The sequence below is a fragment of the Bombina bombina genome, chromosome 6, assembly GCF_027579735.1.
Source record: "Bombina bombina isolate aBomBom1 chromosome 6, aBomBom1.pri, whole genome shotgun sequence".
Classification (NCBI taxonomy): Eukaryota; Metazoa; Chordata; class Amphibia; order Anura; family Bombinatoridae; genus Bombina; species Bombina bombina.
Window position 1 is genome coordinate 40,716,495 of NC_069504.1, and position 24,212 is coordinate 40,740,706.

Here is a 24,212-nt window from a genome sequence, read left to right on the forward strand (position 1 = left end):
ACAAGACCTGTCTTCTATAACAACCATCACAGTATCACACTAGGAGGCGACTTCTTTTTTGTGATATTGTTTTCACAGATTCCTGGTATATATTTTTAGACATGAGTGCGCACTAATACTACATATATAAAGCATACAGTACCATCCTGTGTGTACAGTACATTTGTGTTTATCACTATAGGATGTGTATATATTTATATGCATGAGTGCGCACTAATACTACATATATAAAGCATACAGTACCATCTTGTGTGTACAGTACATTTGTGTGTATCGCTATAGGATGTGTATATATTTATATGCATGAGTGTGCACTAATACTACATATATAAATCGTACAGTACCATCTTGTGTGTACAGTACATTTGTGTTTATCGCTATAGGATGTGTATATATTTATATGCATGAGTGCGCACTAATACTACATATATAAAGCATACAGTACCATCTTGTGTGTACAGTACATTTGTGTGTATCGCTATAGGATGTGTATATATTTATATGCATGAGTGTGCACTAATACTACATATATAAATCGTACAGTACCATCTTGTGTGTACAGTACATTTGTGTGTATCGCTATAGGATGTGTATATATTTATATGCATGAGTGTGCACTAATACTACATATATAAATCGTACAGTATCATCTTGTGTGTACAGTACATTTGTGTGTATCGCTATAGGATGTGTATATATTTATATGCATGAGTGCGCACTAATACTACATATATAAATTGTACAGTACCATCTTGTGTGTACAGTACATTTGTGTGTAACGCTATAGAATGTGTATATATTTATATGCGCACTAATACTACATATATAAAGCATACAGTACCATCCTGTGTGTACAGTACATTTGTGTGTAACGCTATAGGATGTATATATATATTTATATGCATGAGTGCGCACTAATACTACATATATAATTCGTACAGTACCATCTTGTGTGTACAGTACATTTGTGTGTATCGCTATAGGATGTGTATATATTTATATGCGCACTAATACTACATATATAAAGCATACAATACCATCTTGTGTGTACAGTACATTTGTGTGTATCGCTATAGGATGTGTATATATTTATATGCATGAGTGCGCACTAATACTACATATATAAAGCATACAGTACCATCCTGTGTGTACAGTACAATTGTGTGTAACGCTATTGGATGTGTATATATTTATATGCATGAGTGCGCACTAATACTACATATATAAATCATACAATACCATCTTGTGTGTACAGTACATTTGTGTGTAACGCTATAGGATGTGTATATATTTATATGCATGAGTGCGCACTAATACTACATATATAAAGCATACAGTACAATTGTGTGTATCGCTATAGGATGTGTATATATTTATATGCATGAGTGCGCACTAATACTACATATATAAATCATACAATACCATCTTGTGTGTACAGTACATTTGTGTGTAACGCTATAGGATGTGTATATATTTATATGCATGAGTGCGCACTAATACTACATATATAAATCATACAATATCATCTTGTGTGTACAGTACATTTGTGTGTAACGCTATAGGATGTGTATATATTTATATGCATGAGTGCGCACTAATACTACATATATAAAGCATATAGTACCATCCTGTGTGTACAGTACAATTGTGTGTAACGCTATTGGATGTGTATATATTTATATGCATGAGTGCGCACTAATACTACATATATAAAGCATACAGTACAATTGTGTGTATCGCTATAGGATGTGTATATATTTATATGCGCACTAATACTACATATATAAAGCATACAATACCATCTTGTGTGTACAGTACATTTTGTGTGTACAGTACATTTTGTGTGTATCGCTATAGGATGTGTATATATTTATATGCATGAGTGCGCACTAATACTACATATATAAATCGTACAGTACCATCTTGTGTGTACAGTACATTTGTGTGTATCGCTATAGGATGTGTATATATTTATATGCATGAGTGCGCACTAATACTACATATATAAAGCATACAGTACCATCCTGTGTGTACAGTACAATTGTGTGTAACGCTATTGGATGTGTATATATTTATATGCATGAGTGTGCACTAATACTACATATATAAAGCATACAGTACAATTGTGTGTATCGCTATAGGATGTGTATATATTTATATGCATGAGTGCGCACTAATACTACATATATAAATCATACAATACCATCTTGTGTGTACAGTACATTTGTGTGTAACGCTATAGGATGTGTATATATTTATATGCATGAGTGCGCACTAATACTACATATATAAAGCATACAGTACCATCTTGTGTGTACAGTACATTTGTGTGTAACGCTATAGGATGTGTATATATTTATATGCATGAGTGCGCACTAATACTACATATATAAATCATACAATACCATCTTGTGTGTACAGTACATTTGTGTGTAACGCTATAGGATGTGTATATATTTATATGCATGAGTGCGCACTAATACTACATATATAAATCATACAGTACCATCTTGTGTGTACAGTACATTTGTGTGTAACGCTATAGGATGTGTATATATTTATATGCATGAGTGCGCACTAATACTACATATATAAATCATACAGTACCATCTTGTGTGTACAGTACATTTGTGTGTAACGCTATAGGATGTGTATATATTTATATGCATGAGTGCGCACTAATACTACATATATAAAGCATACAGTACCATCTTGTGTGTACAGTACATTTGTGTGTATCGCTATAGGATGTGTATATATTTATATGCATGAGTGCGCACTAATACTACATATATAAATCGTACAGTACCATCTTGTGTGTACAGTACATTTGTGTGTATCGCTATAGGATGTGTATATATTTATATGCATGAGTGCGCACTTATACTACATATATAAAGCATACAGTACCATTTTGTGTGTACAGTACATTTGTGTGTATCGCTATAGGATGTGTATATATTTATATGCATGAGTGCGCACTAATACTACATATATAAAGCATACAGTACCATCCTGTGTGTACAGTACAATTGTGTGTAACGCTATTGGATGTGTATATATTTATATGCATGAGTGCGCACTAATACTACATATATAAAGCATACAGTACCATCCTGTGTGTACAGTACAATTGTGTGTAACGCTATTGGATGTGTATATATTTATATGCATGAGTGCGCACTAATACTACATATATAAAGCATACAGTACAATTGTGTGTATCGCTATAGGATGTGTATATATTTATATGCATGAGTGCGCACTAATACTACATATATAAATCATACAATACCATCTTGTGTGTACAGTACATTTGTGTGTAACGCTATAGGATGTGTATATATTTATATGCATGAGTGCGCACTAATACTACATATATAAAGCATACAGTACCATCTTGTGTGTACAGTACATTTGTGTGTAACGCTATAGGATGTGTATATATTTATATGCATGAGTGCGCACTAATACTACATATATAAAGCATACAGTACCATCTTGTGTGTACAGTACATTTGTGTGTAACGCTATAGGATGTGTATATATTTATATGCATGAGTGCGCACTAATACTACATATATAAAGCATATAGTACCATCCTGTGTGTACAGTACAATTGTGTGTAACGCTATTGGATGTGTATATATTTATATGCATGAGTGCGCACTAATACTACATATATAAAGCATACAGTACAATTGTGTGTATCGCTATAGGATGTGTATATATTTATATGCGCACTAATACTACATATATAAAGCATACAATACCATCTTGTGTGTACAGTACATTTTGTGTGTACAGTACATTTTGTGTGTATCGCTATAGGATGTGTATATATTTATATGCATGAGTGCGCACTAATACTACATATATAAATCGTACAGTACCATCTTGTGTGTACAGTACATTTGTGTGTATCGCTATAGGATGTGTATATATTTATATGCATGAGTGCGCACTAATACTACATATATAAAGCATACAGTACCATCCTGTGTGTACAGTACAATTGTGTGTAACGCTATTGGATGTGTATATATTTATATGCATGAGTGTGCACTAATACTACATATATAAAGCATACAGTACAATTGTGTGTATCGCTATAGGATGTGTATATATTTATATGTATGAGTGCGCACTAATACTACATATATAAATCATACAATACCATCTTGTGTGTACAGTACATTTGTGTGTAACGCTATAGGATGTGTATATATTTATATGCATGAGTGCGCACTAATACTACATATATAAATCATACAGTACCATCTTGTGTGTACAGTACATTTGTGTGTAACGCTATAGGATGTGTATATATTTATATGCATGAGTGCGCACTAATACTACATATATAAATCATACAATACCATCTTGTGTGTACAGTACATTTGTGTGTAACGCTATAGGATGTGTATATATTTATATGCATGAGTGCGCACTAATACTACATATATAAAGCATACAGTACCATCTTGTGTGTACAGTACATTTGTGTTTATCACTATAGGATGTGTATATATTTATATGCATGAGTGCGCACTAATACTACATATATAAATCATACAGTACCATCTTGTGTGTACAGTACATTTGTGTGTATCGCTATAGGATGTGTATATATTTATATGCATGAGTGTGCACTAATACTACATATATAAATCGTACAGTACCATCTTGTGTGTACAGTACATTTGTGTGTAACGCTATAGGATGTGTATATATTTATATGCATGAGTGCGCACTAATACTACATATATAAAGCATACAGTACCATCTTGTGTGTACAGTACATTTGTGTGTATCGCTATAGGATGTGTATATATTTATATGCATGAGTGCGCACTAATACTACATATATAAATCGTACAGTACCATCTTGTGTGTACAGTACATTTGTGTGTATCGCTATAGGATGTGTATATATTTATATGCATGAGTGCGCACTTATACTACATATATAAAGCATACAGTACCATTTTGTGTGTACAGTACATTTGTGTGTATCGCTATAGGATGTGTATATATTTATATGCATGAGTGCGCACTAATACTACATATATAAAGCATACAGTACAATTGTGTGTATCGCTATAGGATGTGTATATATTTATATGCATGAGTGCGCACTACTACTACATATATAAATCATACAATACCATCTTGTGTGTACAGTACATTTGTGTGTAACGCTATAGGATGTGTATATATTTATATACATGAGTGCTCACTAATACTACATATATAAATCATACAATACCATCTTGTGTGTACAGTACATTTGTGTGTATCACTATAGGATGTGTATATATTTATATGCATGAGTGCGCACTAATACTACATATATAAATCATACAATACCATCTTGTGTGTACAGTACATTTGTGTGTAACGCTATAGGATGTGTATATATTTATATGCATGAGTGCGCACTAATACTACATATATAAAGCATACAGTACCATCTTGTGTGTACAGTACATTTGTGTGTAACGCTATAGGATGTGTATATATTTATATGCATGAGTGCGCACTAATACTACATATATAAAGCATACAGTACCATCTTGTGTGTACAGTACATTTGTACTGTATGCTTTAAATATGTAGTATTAGTGCGCACTCATGCATATAAATATATACACATCCTATAGCGTTACACACAAATGTACAATGAGCATGGAAGGGGGGAGTATGAGTATGAAGGAGGTATGAATATGAAGGAGGAGTATGGGAGGGGCAGTATGAGCATGGAAGGGGGCAGTAGGAGTATGATTTATTATCTGTAAATGTGTTATTTGTATACCTATTTTATATACCCGGGGTCACGTAAAAATTTCTCGCGGGAAAAAGGGTGGCAAGTGGAAAAAGTTTAAGAAGCCCTGCTATAGACATGTGCACACTCCTGACCTCGTATGAGCCTACCTAGTTTTACTCTTCAATAAACAATACCAAAAGAACAAAGCAAATTTGACAACAGAAGTAAATTGGAAAGTTTTTTTTTTTTAAATTCCATGCTCTGTCTGAATTGTGAAAGTTTAATTTTGACTTTACTGTCCCTTTAAATGTTGTAATAGTGCTACACAAAGATCTGGATTTGCATAGATGTTTGTGTGTTGCAGTATGCTATTTGTGTGTTGCGGTATGCTATTTGTGTGTTGCAGTATGATGCAGTCCAGTGCTACAAATTGCTGAAGGCTGAACATTTGCACACGACTAACAAATTCCCTGTACACACATTTTACATCTTCTACGTGAGCCTGCAGTGCAGTACAGATGTGTAATCACCAGGTGACAATGCACTAAACTGTTGTACTTTTCTATCTTCCAGCTGTTAAAAGACAGTGGTCTGTTCTCACCCATCCTCACAAGACTAATGAATTTCTATTTCTTCAGCAAAGGGTGAGCAAATGTGTTTGGTTATGGGGTGTTCCTTGTTCAGCCTGTGACAGACTAATGTTTATAAAGATGTTTGTTTTCTGCAGTACTAAAATGTACCAGTAAATGTATATTTTACAACATAACTCATTTTTTTTTTAGGATTATTAGTTTTGTACCTGAAATTAACATCTTTACTTGCTTGTTATTATTATCATCGGTTATTTGTAGAGCGCCAACACATTCCGCAGCGCTATAAGCTTGTTAATGCAAAGCTGTGATACACTTGGATACAGTGCATGAGACTATTGTATAAAACTAAGGGACTGGCAATAACTGATATAAACACCTAGATAAATAAATGGTTGAAAGAACTATGTGCATTATTATGTAACATTATCCTAGCAACACCTTAAAAAAACAAGAGATTGAGAGATTTACCCCACAAAGGTATACTTACTTTACTCGCCAGCTTCTCTTGATTTTTGCTGTGTAATCTTGGCTTGCCCGATCACGGCATAGAATTAAATGTAGCAAACTCCCGGCTTTACCTAGTATGGGAGCACACTACATTCAGTTCAATGGTACGATAGGGCTCGCTGTGATTAGACAGTTCCGTTGTGATGCGCTTTTGAGGGAGAACAAAAATCAGTAGAGTCTGACAAGGAACAGAAGATAATTATACTGTGTGGTGGGGGGTAAATCTCTTTTGTTTAAGGTGTTGCTAGGATAATGCTACATAATTCTGCACATGGGGAAGAATTATTTAACATTTATCTTTCTTCTACAAGATACGACGAGTCCACGGATTCATCCTTTACTTGTGGGATATTATCCTCCTGCTAACAGGAAGTGGCAAAGAGCACCACAGCAGAGCTGTCTATATAGCTCCTCCCTTGACTCCACCCCCAGTCATTCTCTTTGCCTACTCTAAGTAAAAGGAAGGGTAAAGTGATAGAGGTGATAAAATGATAGTTTTTATTTTCTTCAAGCAAGACTTTTTTCTTTTAAATGGTACCGGTGAGTGCTATTTTTCCCAGGCAGCAGATGGATGAAGATTTCTGCCTGGAGATTGATGATCTTAGCAGTTGTCACTAAGATCCAGAGAAGTTCCCACAGAATGGCTGCGGAGTACTTGAGAAGCTTCAGTGTGAGGAACGTTTTTCATGCTACAAGCATTGAGGTATGTTCAGTCATTTTTTTCTGGAGAGACTGTGTTATTTCAGAATTGGCTGACAGTATTCCCATAAGGGAAGGGGTAAGCAGTAATCCTAATGTGAAAGAGTAGGGTATTACTGGGACCTGTATGTTGGGCTGAAAAAATGGTTGACACTGATGGCATAATGTTTGTTGGGCAAACGATTTTATGTTTGGAGGACAATTAACGTTTTTCTCTTGTAAAGGTGTATCCAGTCCACGGATTCATCCATTACTTGTGGGATATTCTCCTTCCCAACAGGAAGCTGCAAGAGGACACCCACAGCAGAGCTGTCTATATAGCTCCTCCCCTAACTGCCACCCCCAGTCATTCTCTTGCAGCTCTCGACAAGAAAGGAAGTATCAAGAGAGATGTGGTGACTTAGTGTAGTTTTTACCTTCAATCAAAAGTTTGTTATTTTTAAACGGTACCGGCGTTGTACTGTTTTTACTCTCAGGCAGAAATTGGAAGAAGACTTCTGCCTGGAGTTTTGATGATCTTAGCGGTTTGTAACTAAGGTCCATTGCTGTTCTCACACATAACTGAAGAGTATGGAAAAAAAACTTCGGTTGGGGGGACGGTCTGCAGATGCATGCTTTGAGGTATGTTCAGTATATTTATTTCTAGAGAGATGATAAGGTCTAGAAAATGCTGACAGTGCCTGGTATATTTAAGGTAAGCCTGATACAGTGATTTAACAACAACTGGGATCATGCTTGCAAAAAGAGATAATATTCATGTTAATACCTATATTACTTAGTGTAAAAACATTTGCATGATTTATAAATAAAAACGTTTTTTCTCTGAGGGTGATAAATCTTTATTTGGGTCCTAGTTTCCACATGGCTTGTTAGAGTACTTTTTTAAGGCCCTGTGACTTTGAGTGCATGGTGGGAGGGGCCTATTTTCGTTTTCAGTCTGAGACATCCAGCTTCCCTGAAGGAGTCCTCTGGCTTATAGGACCTCTATAGAGGGTTTTGTTCCTGCAAAAATCGTATTTAAGGGCAGGTAGGAGCCACAGTAGAGCTGTGGCAGTGTGTTTGACTGTTTGTTAACAGGTTTAATGTTTTTCTAATTCATTTTTGGGCCTGAGGCGTAAATCATCCATTTGCAAGTGGGTGCAATGCTGTTTTAGTCCCTTATACACACTGTAAAAATTTCGTAGAGTTTACTACTTTTTAACACTGTTTTGCAGTTTATGTGCTAGTTTATTTCTCTTAAAGGCACAGTACCGTTTTTATATTATTGCTTTTTTCACATTTATTAAAGTGTTTTCCAAGCTTGCTGGTCTCATTATTAGTCTGTTAAACATGTCTGACATAGAGGAAACTCCTTGTTCATTATGTTTAGAAGCCATTGTGGAACCCCCTCTTAGAATGTGTACCAAATGCACTAACCTTTCTATAAGTTATAAAGACCATATTATGGCTTTTAAAGATATCACCTGAGGTTTCTGAGACTGACAAAAGGGAGGTTATGCCATCTAGCTCTCCCCACGTGTCAGAACCTATAACTCCCACTCAAGGGACACCAAGTACATCTAGCGCGTCCAATGCGTTTACCTTACAAGACATGGCGGCAGTTATGAATCATACCCTCACAGAGGTATTGTCCAGGGTTACAAGGAAAGCGAGACAGCTCTGGGGCTAGAACAAATACAGAGCTCTCTGACGCTTTAGTAGCTATGTCTGATATACCCTCAAAATGTGCAGAAGTTGAAGCAGGAGAGCTTCTATCTGTGGGTGACTTCTCTGATTCAGGGAAGGCGTTACTTCAGTCTGACTCTGAAATGACAGCATTTAAATTTAAGCTTCAACACCTCCGCGTGTTGCTCAGGGAGGTTTTAGCGACTCTGGATGACTGTGACACCATTGTAGTCCCAGAGAAATTGTGTAAAATGGACAAATACTTTGCAGTGCCTGTTTACACTGACGTTTTTCCAATCCCTAAGAGGTTTTCAGAAATTATTACTAAGGAATGGGATAGACCAGGTGTACCGTTCTCTCCCCCTCCTGCTTTTAAAAAGATGTTTCTCCAACATAGGTGTGTCCGGTCCACGGCGTCATCCTTACTTGTGGGATATTCTCTTCCCCAACAGGAAATGGCAAAGAGCCCAGCAAAGCTGGTCACATGATCCCTCCTAGGCTCCGCCTTCCCCAGTCATTCTCTTTGCCGTTGCACAGGCAACATCTCCACGGAGATGGCTCAGAGTTTTTTGGTGTTAAAAAGGTAAGCAGGCCAAGAAGCCCGCTACCGCTACCAAGACAGCATGAGATGCTGGCCCCCGATCCGGGACCGGATCTGGTGGGGGGCAGACTCTCTCTCTTCGCTCAGGCTTGGGCAAGAGATGTTCAGGATCCTTGGGCGCTAGAAATAGTTTCTCAAGGTTATCTCCTGGAATTCAAGGAACTACCCCCAAGGGGAAGGTTCCACAGGTCTCAATTGTCTTCAGACCAAATAAAAAGACAGGCATTCTTACATTGTGTAGAAGACCTGTTAAAAATGGGAGTGATTCATCCTGTTCCATTAGGAGAACAAGGGATGGGGTTTTACTCCAATCTGTTCATAGTTCCCAAAAAAGAGGGAACATTCAGGCCAATTTTGGATCTCAAGATCCTAAACAAATTTCTCAAGGTCCCATCGTTCAAGATGGAAACCATTCGGACAATTCTTCCTACCATCCAGGAAGGTCAATTCATGACCACGGTGGATTTAAAGGATGCGTATCTACATATTCCTATCCACAAGGAACATCATCGGTTCCTAAGATTCGCCTTTCTGGACAAGCATTACCAGTTTGTGGCACTTCCATTCGGACTAGCCACTGCTCCAAGAATTTTCACAAAGGTACTAGGGTCCCTTCTAGCGGTGCTAAGGCCAAGGGGCATTGCAGTAGTACCCTACTTGGACGACATACTGATTCAAGCGTCGTCTCTACCTCAAGCAAAGGCTCATACGGACATTGTCCTAGCCTTTCTCAGATCTCACGGGTGGAAAGTGAACGTAGAAAAAAGTTCTCTATTCCCGTCAACAAGAGTTCCCTTCTTGGGAACAATAATAGACTCCTTGGAAATGAAGATTTTTCTGACAGAAGCCAGAAAATCAAAACTTCTAAGCTCTTGTCAAGTACTTCATTCTGTTCTTCTTCCTTCCATAGCGCAGTGCATGGAAGTAATAGGTTTGATGGTTGCGGCAATGGACATAGTTCCTTTTGCGCGAATTCATCTAAGACCATTACAACTGTGCATGCTCAGACAGTGGAATGGGGATTATACAGATTTGTCCCCGACGATCCAAGTAGATCAGAGGACCAGAGATTCACTCCGTTGGTGGCTGACCCTGGACAACCTGTCCCAAGGGATGAGCTTCAGAAGACCAGAGTGGGTCATTGTAACGACCGACGCCAGCCTGGTGGGCTGGGGCGTGGTCTGGAAACACCTGAAAGCTCAGGGTCTATGGTCTCGGGAAGAATCTCTTCTCCCGATAAACATTCTGGAACTGAGAGCGATATTCAATGCTCTCAAGGCTTGGCCTCAACTAGCAAAGGCCAAATTCATAAGGTTTCAATCAGACAACATGACGACTGTTGCATATATCAACCATCAGGGGGGAACAAGGAGATCCCTGGCGATGGAAGAAGTGACCAAAGTAATTCAATGGGCGGAGCTCCACTCCTGCCACTTGTCTGCAATCCACATCCCAGGAGTGGAAAATTGGGAAGCGGATTTTCTGAGTCGTCAGACATTTCATCCGGGGGAGTGGGAACTCCATCCGGAAATCTTTGCCCAAATAGCTCAATTATGGGGCTTTCCAGACATGGATCTGATGGCGTCTCGTCAGAACTTCAAGGTTCCTTGCTACGGGTCCAGATCCAGGGATCCCAAGGCGACTCTAGTAGATGCACTAGTAGCGCCCTGGACCTTCAACCTAGCTTATGTGTTCCCACCGTTTCCTCTCATTCCCAGGCTGGTAGCCAGGATCAATCAGGAGAGGGCTTCGGTGATCTTGATAGCTCCTGCGTGGCCACGCAGAACTTGGTATGCAGACCTGGTGAATATGTCATCGGCTCCACCATGGAAGCTACCAATGAGACGGGACCTTCTTGTTCAAGGTCCGTTCGAACATCCGAATCTGGCATCACTCCAACTGACTGCTTGGAGATTGAACGCTTGATTTTATCAAAGCGTGGGTTCTCAGATTCTGTCATTGATACTCTTATTCAGGCTAGAAAGCCTGTAACTAGAAAAATTTACCATAAAATATGGAAAAAATATATCTGTTGGTGCGAATCAAAAGGATTCCCATGGAACAGGGTACAAATTCCTAAGATTCTATCCTTTCTACAAGAGGGTTTGGAGAAAGGATTATCTGCAAGTTCTTTGAAGGGACAGATTTCTGCTTTATCTGTTTTACTTCACAAGAAGCTGGCGGCTGTGCCAGATGTTCAGGCTTTTGTTCAGGCTCTGGTTAGAATCAAGCCTGTCTACAAACCTTTGACTCCTCCTTGGAGTCTCAATTTAGTTCTTTCAGTTCTTCAAGGGGTTCCGTTTGAACCCTTACATTCCATAGATATCAAGTTATTATCTTGGAAAGTTTTGTTTTTGGTTGCAATTTCTTCTGCTAGAAGAGTTTCAGAGTTATCTGCTCTGCAGTGTTCTCCTCCTTATCTGGTGTTTCATGCAGATAAGGTGGTTTTGCGTACTAAACCTGGTTTTCTTCCAAAAGTTGTTTCTAACAAAAATATTAACCAGGAGATAGTTGTGCCTTCTTTGTGTCCGAATCCAGTTTCAAAGAAGGAACGTTTGTTGCACAATTTGGATGTAGTTCGTGCTCTAAAGTTCTATTTAGAGGCTACAAAGGATTTCAGACAAACATCTTCCTTGTTTGTTGTTTATTCTGGTAAAAGGAGAGGTCAAAAAGCAACTTCTACCTCTCTCTCTTTTTGGCTTAAAAGCATCATCAGATTGGCTTATGAGACTGCCGGACGGCAGCCTCCTGAAAGAATCACAGCTCATTCCACTAGGGCTGTGGCTTCCACATGGGCCTTCAAGAACGAGGCTTTTGTTGATCAGATATGTAAGGCAGCGACTTGGTCTTCACTGCACACTTTTACCAAATTTTACAAATTTGATACTTTTGCTTCTTCTGAGGCTATTTTTGGGAGAAAGGTTTTGCAAGCCGTGGTGCCTTCCATCTAGGTGACCTGATTTGCTCCCTCCCATCATCCGTGTCCTAAAGCTTTGGTATTGGTTCCCACAAGTAAGTATGACTCCGTGGACCGGACACACCTATGTTGGAGAAAACAGAATTTATGTTTACCTGATAAATTACTTTCTCCAACGGTGTGTCCGGTCCACGGCCTGCCCTGGTTTTTTAATCAGGTCTGATGATTTATTTTCTCTAACTACAGTCACCACGGTATCATATGATTTCTCCTATGCAAATATTCCTCCTTTACGTCGGTCGAATGACTGGGGAAGGCGGAGCCTAGGAGGGATCATGTGACCAGCTTTGCTGGGCTCTTTGCCATTTCCTGTTGGGGAAGAGAATATCCCACAAGTAAGGATGACGCCGTGGACCGGACACACCGTTGGAGAAAGTAATTTATCAGGTAAACATAAATTCTGTTTTCCTATAGATGCCGCTACACGGGACTTGTGGCAGACGGTCCTAAGGTGGAGGGAGCAGTCTCTACCCTAGCTAAGCGTACAACTATTCCTGTCGAGGACAGTTGTGCTTTTCTAGATCCTATGGATAAACAATTAGAGGGTTTCCTTAAGAAAATCTTTATACAACAAGGTTTTATTCTCCAGCCTCTTGCATGCATTGCCCCAGTCACTGCTGCAGCGGCTTTCTGGTTCGAGTCTCTGGAGGAGGCTCTACAGGTAGAGACCCTGTTGGATGATATCCTTGACAGGCTTAAAGCTCTTAAGTTAGCCAATTCATTTTTTTCTGACGCCGTTTTTCATTTAACCAAGCTAACGGCTAAAAATTCAGGTTTTGCCATTCAGGCGCGTAGGGCACTATGGCTTAAATCCTGGTCAGCTGATATTACTGGAGGAAAAGGCCACGCCCTTCCCCAGGATAGGTCCAACAAGTTAAGGACCAAACAGAATAATTTTCGTTTCTTTCGAAACTTCAAGAGTGGCGCAGCTTCATCTTCCTCTTCTACAAAACAAGAGGGAAATTTTGCCCAGTCCAAGCCAGTCTGGAGACCTAACCAGGCTTGGAACAAGGGGAAACAGGCCAAAAAGCCTGCTGCTGCCTCTAAGACAGCATGAAGGAGAAACCCCCGATCCGGGACCGGATCTAGTGGGGGGCAGACTTTCTCTCTTCGCCCAGGCTTGGGCAAGAGACGTCCAGGATCCCTGGGCTCTGGAGATTGTTTCCCAGGGATATCTTCTGGATTTCAAAGCTTCATCTCCAAAGGGGAGATTTCATCTCTCACAATTATCTGCAAACCAGATAAAGAGAGAGGCATTCTTACATTGCGTTCAAGACTTGCTAGTTATGGGAGTGATCCACCCAGTTCCAAAGGAGGAACAGGGGCAGGGCTTCTATTCAAATCTGTTTATAGTTCTCAAGAAAGAGGGAACTTTCAGACCTATCTTGGATCTCAAGATCCTAAACAAATTTTTCAGGGTCCCATCCTTCAAGATGGAGACTATTCGAACCATCCTACCTATGATCCAGGAGGGTCAATATATGACTACCGTGGATTTAAAGGATGCTTATCTACATATTCCGATACACAGGGATCATCATCAGTTCCTCAGGTTTGCCTTCCTAGACAGGCATTACCAGTTTGTGGCTCTTCCCTTCTGGTTAGCCATGGCACCAAGAATCTTTACGAAGGTTCTAGGGTCCCTTCTGGCGGTTCTAAGACCGCGGGGTATAGCAGTGGCCCCTTACCTAGACAACATCCTGATACAGGCGTCGACTTTTCAAATCGCCAGGTCCCATACGGACATTGTTCTGGCATTCCTGAGGTCTCACGGGTGGAAGGTGAACGAAGGAAAGAGTTCGCTCTCCCCTCTCACAAGAGTTTCCTTCCTTGGAACTCTGATAGATTCAGTAGAAATGAAGATTTATCTGACAGAGGTCAGGTTGTCAAAACTTCTAACTTCCTGCCGTGCTCTTTATTCCACTTCTCATCCGTCAGTGGCTCAGTGTATGGAGGTAATCGGATTAATGGTAGCGGCAATGGACATAGTTCCGTTTGCCTGCCTACATCTCAGACCACTGCAACTTTGCATGCTCAATCAGTGGAATGGGGATTACACAGATTTGTCCCCTCTACTAAATCTGGATCAAGAGACCAGGGATTCTCTTCTCTGGTGGCTATCTCGGGTCCATCTGTCCAAGGGAATGAGTTTCCGCAGGCCAGAATGGACTATAGTAACGACAGATGCCAGCCTTCTGGGCTGGGGTGCAGTCTGGAACTCCCTGAAGGCTCAGGGTTCGTGGACTCAGGAGGAGGCCCTCCTTCCGATAAACATTCTGGAACTAAGAGCGATATGCAATGCTCTTCAGGCTTGGCCTCAGCTAGCTGCGGTCAGGTTCATCAGATTTCAGTCGGACAACATCACGACTGTAGCCTATATCAACCATCAGGGGGGAACAATGTTGGAGGTTTCAAAGATAATTCTATGGGCAGAGGTTCACTCTTGCCATCTCTCAGCTATCCATATCCCAGGAGTAGAGAACTGGGAGGCGGATTTTCTAAGTCGGCAGACTTTTCATCCGGGGGAGTGGGAGCTCCATCCGGAGGTATTTGCTCAGTTGATCCAACTATGGGACAAACCAGAACTGGATCTCATGGCGTCTCGTCAGAACGCCAAGCTTCCTTGTTACGGGTCCAGGTCCAGGGATCCCAAGGCAGCGCTGATAGATGCTCTAGCAGCGCCCTGGTCCTTCAGCCTGGCTTATGTGTTTCCACCGTTTCCTCTGCTCCCTCGTCTGATTGCCAAGATCAAGCAGGAGAGAGCTTCGGTGATCTTGATAGCCCCTGCGTGGCCACGCAGGACTTGGTATGCAGATCTAGTGGACATGTCATCCTTTCCACCATGAGCTCTGCCGCTAAGGCAGGACCTTCTACTTCAAGGTCCCTTCAAACATCCAAATCTAATTTCTCTACGTCTGACTGCTTGGAGATTGAACGCTTGATTCTATCAAAGCGTGTTTTTTCCGAATCGGTCATTGATACCTTAATTCAGGCTCGAAAGCCTGTCACCAGGAAAATCTATCATAAAATATGGTGTAAATATCTTCATTGGTGTGAATCCAAGGGTTTCTCATGGAGTAAGGTCAGGATTCCTAGGATATTATCTTTTCTCCAAGAAGGATTGGAGAAGGGATTGTCAGCTAGTTCCTTAAAGGGACAGATTTCTGCTCTGTCTATTCTTTTGCACAAACGTCTGGCTGAGGTTCCAGACGTTCAAGCGTTTTGTCAGGCTTTAGTTAGAATCAAGCCTGTGTTTAAACCTGTTGCTCCGCCATGGAGTTTAAATTTAGTTCTTAAAGTTCTTCAAGGGGTTCCGTTTGAACCTTTACATTCCATAGATATTAAGCTTTTATCTTGGAAAGTTCTGTTTTTAGTAGCTATCTCCTCGGCTCGAAGAGTTTCGGAGTTATCTGCTTTACAGTGTAATTCCCCTTATTTGATTTTCCATGCAGATAAGGTAGTGTTACGTACCAAACCTGGGTTTCTTCCTAAGGTGGTATCTAATAAGAATATCAATCAGGAGATTGTTGTTCCTTCACTATGTCCTAATCCTTCTTCAAAGAAGGAACGTCTATTACACAATCTTGATGTGGTTCGTGTTTTAAAGTTTTATTTACAAGCTACGAAGGATTTTCGTCAAACATCTGCTTTGTTTGTTGTCTACTCTGGACAGAGGAGAGGCCAAAAGGCTTCGGCAACTTCTCTTTCTTTTTGGCTGAGAAGTATAATACGCTTAGCTTATGAGACTGCTGGCCAGCAGCCTCCTGAAAGAATTACAGCTCATTCTACTAGAGCAGTAGCTTCCACGTGGGCTTTTAAACATGAGGCCTCTGTTGAACAGATTTGTAAGGCGGCGACTTGGTCTTCGCTTCATACCTTTTCTAAATTCTATTAATTTGATACTTTTGCTTCTTCGGAGGCTATTTTTGGGAGAAAGGTCTTACAGGCAGTGGTGCCTTCTGTTTAAGTTTCCTGCATTGTCCCTCCCTTCATCCGTGTCCTAAAGATTTGGTATTGGTATCCCACAAGTAATGGATGAATCAGTGGACTGGATACACCTTTACAAGAGAAAAAAAATTTATGCTTACCTGATAAATTTATTTCTCTTGTGGTGTATCCAGTCCACGGCCCGCCCTCTCATTTTAAGGCAGGTGTTTTTTATTTTTAAACTACAGTCACCACTGCACCCTATAGTTTCTCCTTTTTTCTTGCTTGCCTTCGGTCGAATGACTGGGGGTGGCAGTTAGGGGAGGAGCTATATAGACAGCTCTGCTGTGGGTGTCCTCTTGCAGCTTCCTGTTGGGAAGGAGAATATCTCACAAGTAATGGATGAATCCGTGGACTGGATACACCACAAGAGAAATAAATTTATCAGGTAAGCATAAATTTTGTTTTTGTGTGAAGCAAACGTTTTTATTATAATGGCTGGAGGGTGCACACGGCTTATTTTAGACCTGGGTAAATTGAAACCCACATGGCTAGGTTTTAGACCCCTTTGTAGCGTTTTTTTTGCTAGGCTGTGAGACATCGATGTAGATGGGCGGGGCCTATTGTTGCGACTCAGTTGCGCAGTTGAATTCCCCATGCAACCAGCAAGCTCCAGCTCCGGTGGGCCTCAAAGGAAGATTGGGCCTAATCGAAGTGTTAAACTGGTTTTACAGACCCCTGAGGGCAGGTTTTTTTTTTTGGTTAATCATAACGTTTTTTTTTAATAACCTTTTTGTCATTAAGGGTTAAGTATTCCTTTTCTTGTGGTGCAATCTTAGCTGGCAAGATAGGACACATATATCCTAAAATTGGGGTAATTTTATCATTTTAAAGCAGTTTTGGAAAATTTGTACGCTTTTTTTCTCTTAAAGGCGCAGTATCGTTTTTCAGATTATTTTTTTCACTAAATAAAGTGTTTTCAAGCCTGTTTGTGGTCATTACTAGTCTGTGTTAACATGTCTGACATTGAGAAAAGCCAATGTTCCATGTGTTTAGAAGCCATTGTGGAACCCCCACTTCAAATGTGTCCCTCATGTGCTGAAAGGGCCTTACATTGCAAAGCACATATTTTAGCTGATAAAAGTATGACTCAGGATGATTCTCAGTCTGAAGAGAATCAGGTTATGCCATCTAATTCTCCCCAAGTGTCACAACCTTTAACGCCCGCTCAAGCGACGCCAAGTACTTCAAGTGCGTCTAATTCTTTACCCTGCAGGATATGGCTGCAGTAATGTGTACTACCCTTACAGAGGTATTGTCTAAACTGCCAGGTTTACAGGGTAAGCGCAGTAGGTCAGGTGTTAGAGTAAATGCTGAGCCCTCTGACGCTTTATTGGCCATCTCCGATGTACCCTCACAGTGTTCTGAATTGGGGTGGGGGATTTACTGTCTGAGGGAGAGCTTTCAGACTCAGGAAAGATGTTCCCTCTAACAGACTCTGATGTGATGGCCTTTAAATTTAAGCTTGAACACCTCCGCTTGTTACTCCGGGAGGTTTTAGCGACTCTGGATGATTGTGACCCTATTGTAATTCCACCAGAGAAATTGTGTAAAATGGATAAATATCTAGAGGTTCCTTCTTACACTAATGTTTTTCCAGTCCCTAGAAGGATTTCTGACATTGTTACTAAGGAATGGGATAGACCAGGCATTCCGTTTTCTCCCCCTCCTACTTTTAAGAAAATGTTTCCCATATCTGACACCATTTGGGATTCCTGGCAGACGGTCCCTTAGGTGGAGGGAGCTATTTCTACCCTGGCTAAGCGTACAACTATACCTATTGAGGACAGTTGTCCTCAAAGATCCTATGGATAAAAAATTAGAGGGTCTGTTAAAGAAATTGTTTATTCATCAGGGTTTTCTTCTACAACCTATAGCGTGCATTGTTCCAGTAACTACTGCAGCAGCTTTTTGGTTTTAGGCTCTAGAGGAGTCTCTTAAGGTTGAGACCCCATTAGATAATATTTTGGATAGAATTAAGGCTCTCAAGCTAGCTAATTCTTTTATTACAGATGCCGCTTTTCAAATGGCTAAATTAGTGGCAAAGAATGCAGGCTTTGCAATTTTAGCGCATAGAGCGTTATGGCTTAAGTCTTGGTCTGCTGATGTGTCATCAAAGTCTAAGCTGTTAGCTATTTCTTTCAAAGGTAAGACCCTATTCGGGTCTGAACTAAAGGAGATCATTTCCGACATTACTGGGGGTAAAGGTCATGCCCTTCCTCAGGATAAGACGCTTAAAATGAGGGCCAAACAGAATAATTTTCGTTCCTTTCGAAAATTTAAAGGGGGACCCTCTACTCTACACAAAGCAGGAGGGGAATTTTGCACAATCCAAGTCAGTCTGGAGACCTAACCAGACCTGGAATAAAGGTAAACAGGCCAAGAAGCCCGCTGCTGCTACCAAGACAGCATGAAGGGGCAGCCCCCTATCCGGGACCGGATCTAGTCTTCGCTCAGGCTTGGGCAAGAGACGTTCAGGATCCCTGGGCATTAGAAATCGTGACCCAGGGGGGTATCGACTAGAATTCAAGGATTTTCTCCCAAGAGGGAGACCAGACAAAAAGAGAGGCGTTCTTACGCTGTGTAAAAGACCTATATACCATGGGTGTAATCTGTCCAGTTCCAAAACTAGAACAGGGGCAGGGATTTTACTCAAATCTGTTTGTGGTTCCCAATAAAGAGGGAACCTGCAGACCGATTTTAGATCTCAAATACCTAAACAAATTTCTCAGAGTCCCATCATTCAAGATGGAGACCATTCAAACTATTTTACCAATTATCAAGGAGGGTCAATATATGACTACCGTGGACTTAAAGGATGCGTATCTTCACATTCCTATCCACAGAGATCACCAGTTTCTCAGGTTCGCCTTCCTGGACAAACACTACCAGTTTGTGGCCCTTCCTTTCGGGTTGGCCACAGCTCCCAGAATCTTCACAAAGGTGCTAGGGTCCCTTCTGGCGGTTCTAAGGCCGCGGGACATAGCAGTGGCGCCCTATCTGGACGATATTTTGATTCAGGCTTCAAATTACCATCTAGCCAAATCTCACACGGACATCATGTTGGCTTTTCTAAGAACTCACGGGTGGAAGGTGAACATAAAAAAGAGTTCACTAGTTCCTCTGACAAGAGTTCCATACCTAGGAACTCTGATAGACTCGGTAGACATGAAAATTTTTCTGACGGAGGTCAGAAAATCAAAGATCCTAACTACTTGCCGAGCACTTCATTCCATTCCTCGGCCATCAGTGGCACAGTGTATGGAGGTTATTGGGTTAATGGTAGCGGCAATGGACATAGTTCAGTTTGCTCGCTTACATTTCAGACCACTGCAGTTGTGTATGCTCAGACAGTGGATCGGGGATTATGCGGATTTATCTCCGCGGATAAATCTGGATCTAGAGACCAGAGACTCTCTTCATTGGTGGTTGTCACAGGATCATCTGTCCCAGGGAATGTGCTTCCGCAGGCCAGCATGGGTCATAGTGACGACGGACGCCAGCTTCTTGGGCTGGGGTGCAGTCTGGAATTCCCTGAAGGCTCAGGGTGTGTGGACTCAGGAGGAGTCCCTACTACCAATAAATATTCTGGAACTGAGAGCGATATTCAACGCGCTTCAAGCGTTGCCTCAGCTGGCTTCGGCCAAATTCATAAGATTCCAGTCGGGCAATATCACGACTGTAGCATATATCAATCATCAAGGGGGAACAAAGAGTTCTCTAGCGATGATAGAGGTTTCCAAGATAATTCGATGGGCAGAGACTCACTCTTGCCATCTATCAGCAATCTATATCCCAGGAGTGGAGAACTGGGAAGCGGATTTTCTAAGTCGTCAGACTTTTCATCCGGGGGAGTGGGAGCTCCATCTAGAGGTGTTTGCGGCATTGATTAATCAATGGGGCACACCGGAATTGGATCTGATGGCATCTCGTCAGAATTCCAAACTTCCTTGTTACGGGTCCAGATCAAGGGATCCTCAAGCAGTACTGATAGATGCCCTAGCAGTACCTTGGTCGTTCAACCTGGCTTATGTGTTTCCTCCTTTTCCTCTCCTACCTCGTCTGATTGCAAGAATCAAACAGGAGAGGGCTTCGGTAATCTTGATAGCGCCTTCGTGGCCACTCAGGACTTGGTATGCAGATCTGGTGGAAATGTCATCTCTGCCACCGTGGAAACTGCCACTGAGACAGGACCTGACTGCCTGGAGATTGAACGCTTGATTTTATCTAAGTGGGGATTCTCTGAGCCGGTCATTGATACCTTGATTCAGACTCGAAAGCCTGTCACTAGGAAAATTTACCATAAGATATGGCATAAATATCTTTATTGGTGCGAATCCAAAGGCTACTCATGGAGTAAGATCAGGATTCCTAGGTTTTTGTCCTTTCTCCAAGAAGGATTGGAGAAGGGGTTATCAGCTAGTTCCTTAAAGGGACAGATCTCTGCTTTGTCTATCTTACTACACAAGCGTCTGGCAGATGTCCCAGACGTTCAGTCGTTTTGTCAGGCTTTGGTTAGAATCAAGCCTGTGTTTAAACCTGTTGCTCCGCCATGGGGTTTGAATTTAGTTCTTAAAGGGCCATAATACACTCTTTTTTTTCTTTGCATAAATGTTTTGTAGATTATCTATTTATAAAGCCCATAAAGTTTTTTTTTTGTTTTTTTTTTAAATGTATCATTTTGCTTATTTTTAAATAACATTGCTCTGATTTTCAGACTCCTAACCAAGCCCCAAAGTTTTATTTGAATACCGTCAGCTACCTTCTCCAGCTTGCTCCTGTTTGTGTAAAGGGTCTTTTCATATGCAAAAGAAGGGGGAGGGGGGGGAGTGTCTTATTTCCCACTTGCAGTGGGCTTTCCAGCTACCTTTTCAAAAGAGCTAAACTGAAAGCTTCTAAGTACGTTTTTAAACCATTTTATACTGGATTTTTATATCATTATCTGTGCATCTTATTCTTAATAGTAGTGTCTATTACATGCAGTTATATGAAAATGAGTGTATACTGTCCCTTTAATGTTCTTCAAGGGGTTCCGTTTGAACCCATGCATTCCATAGATATTAAACTTCTATCTTGGAAAGTTCTGTTGTTAGTTGCTATCTCTTCTGCTCGAAGAGTTTCTGAGCTTTCTGCATTACAATGCGACTCGCCTTATCTTATATTCCATTCTGATAAGGTGGTTTTGCGCACTAAACCTGGATTCCTTCCTAAGGTTGTTTCAAATAAGAATATTAATCAGGAAATTGTTGTTCCTTCTCTGTGTCCTAGCCCTTCTTCTAAGAAGGAGCATCTGTTACATAACTTGGACGTGGTTCGTGCCTTGAAGTTTTACTTGCAAGCTACCAAGGATTTCCGTCAAACATCTTCTCTATTTGTTGTCTATTCTGGAAAGCGTAGGGGTCAAAAAGCTATGGCTACCTCTTTCTTTTTGGCTGAAAAGCATCATCCGTTTGGCATACGAGACTGCTGGACAGCAGCCTCCTGAAAAAATTACAGCTCATTCTTCTAGAGCGGTGGCTTCCACATTTCCACAGTTTTTAAAAACAATGCTTCTGTTGAACAGATTTGTAAGGCTGCGACTTGGTCTTCCCTTCATACCTTTTCCAAATTTTCCAAATTTGATACTTTTGATTCTTCTGAGGCTATTTTTGGGAGAAAAGTTCTTCAAGCAGTGGTGCCTTTTGTTTAGGTATCTGTCTTGTCCCTCCCGTTCATCCGTGTCCTGTAGCTTTGGTATTGTATCCCACAAGTAAAGGATGAATCTGTGGACTCGTCGTATCTTGTAGAAGAAAAGGAAATTTATGCTTACCTGATAAATTGATTTCTTCTACGATACGACGAGTCCACGGCCCTCCCTGTCAATTTAAGACAGATTATATTATTTTTTGTTTAAAACTTCAGTCACCTCTGCACCTTTTAGTTTCTCCTTTTTCTTCCTATACCTTCGGTCGAATGACTGGGGGGTGGAGTCAAGGGAGAAGCTATATAGACAGCTCTGCTGTGGTGCTCTTTGCCACTTCCTGTTAGCAGGAGGATAATATCCCACAAGTAAAAGGATGAATCCGTGGACTCGTCGTATCGTAGAAGAAATCAATTTATCAGGTAAGCATAAATTTCCTTATTTTTTTCTTTTAGATTGCGCCCTCACTGGACTTATAAACAAAGAGTTCTTTATTCAAGTGACATTTCGGAGCTCACTATCCCCTTTCTCAGACCAACCTATATATATATAAAATCAATCAACTGTTAAATGGATAGTGTAATGTAAAATTGTATCCACTTTAATTCACAATTACCCATTATATCTGATGGATTGTATGAAATAGTTTACAAATAACTTGTTTACTTTTATTTTGGTATTTGAAATAGCTGACTTTGACTGAGGTATCCCTGCCTATACTGAATATTTTTCAATACTTAAGTATTGGCTGTAGAAAAGCTATGTAAACATAGCCAGCAGAATAAATTATATTGCGAGGAGTAGGAGAGATAAGAAAATTAACTTATTTTTGGTTGTTCGCTCTAATTATTGGGCTTTGGTATACAGACAGAGATAAGGTAAGGAATCATTTGTGTGTATAGAAAGTGATAAGATAAAGAGGATATATTTTTTCTGCATATTTCATATAAAAAAACAAACATAAAAGAGCAATTACTCACACACACTGGCCTTTAGAGATTTATTACTGATATATAGGATAGATTAGTATAGACAACAATGTTGATGTTTTTAATAGTCTACAAGAAGTAATCAGTGTCCTCTATACATTTATCCCCCTCCTTATTGTTGGCTTTAGTTTTGTTTCAGACGTTTGGAGCTGTGAGTCGCAGGTTGCAGCTAAAGAGTTGTTTGTTTTGCCGACTTCAGAAAAGGATCCAGTCATTTCCTGACCTCTTTAGGGATAGGCTATATGATGTTTTCTTTGAAGATAAGGCTGTGTTTAATACTTTTGCCCTTTTCCAATATAGTTCTTAGGATTTCGGTTCCATTCTAATTGTGCCTTTAATCTGAGCCAGGACAATCAAGTACTATCTATCTAGACTATTTGTATTTATTCTGGTAACATTTCTTTGGTTGTTGGATTCTCTCTACTTTGGTTTGTAAAGTTTATATTGCAAACTTTTGTTCACATCACTACCTGAATATAAATCATGTTCTCCCACTTTATCAAGCCCTTCGCCTGCCTACGACTGCAGATTCTCACAAGAGAACCTGCAGTCCGTATAGATCAAGCAGCGGTCATCAGACACAAGAGAACCTGCAGTCCGTATAGATCAAGCAGCGGTCATCAGACACAAGAGAACCTGCAGTCTGTATAGATCAAGCAGCGGTCATCAGACACAAGAGAACCTGCAGTCTGTATAGATCAAGCAGCGGTCATCAGACACAAGAGAACCTGCAGTCTGTATAGATCA

The 24,212-nt window shown here is 40.5% G+C and overlaps 1 protein-coding gene across 2 annotated transcripts in view; it reads left to right on the forward strand.

Annotated features, from left to right (window-relative positions):
• The window catches only part of MEST (mesoderm specific transcript), a 130,759-nt gene that overhangs the window by 69,651 nt on the left and 36,896 nt on the right, over window positions 1-24,212 (forward strand). For both annotated transcript variants that reach the window (XM_053716385.1, XM_053716384.1), the window contains exon 8: window positions 6,341-6,411. In XM_053716385.1, the coding sequence (XP_053572360.1) occupies window positions 6,341-6,411 (71 nt within the window). The remainder of the gene's footprint in view (window positions 1-6,340; window positions 6,412-24,212) is intronic.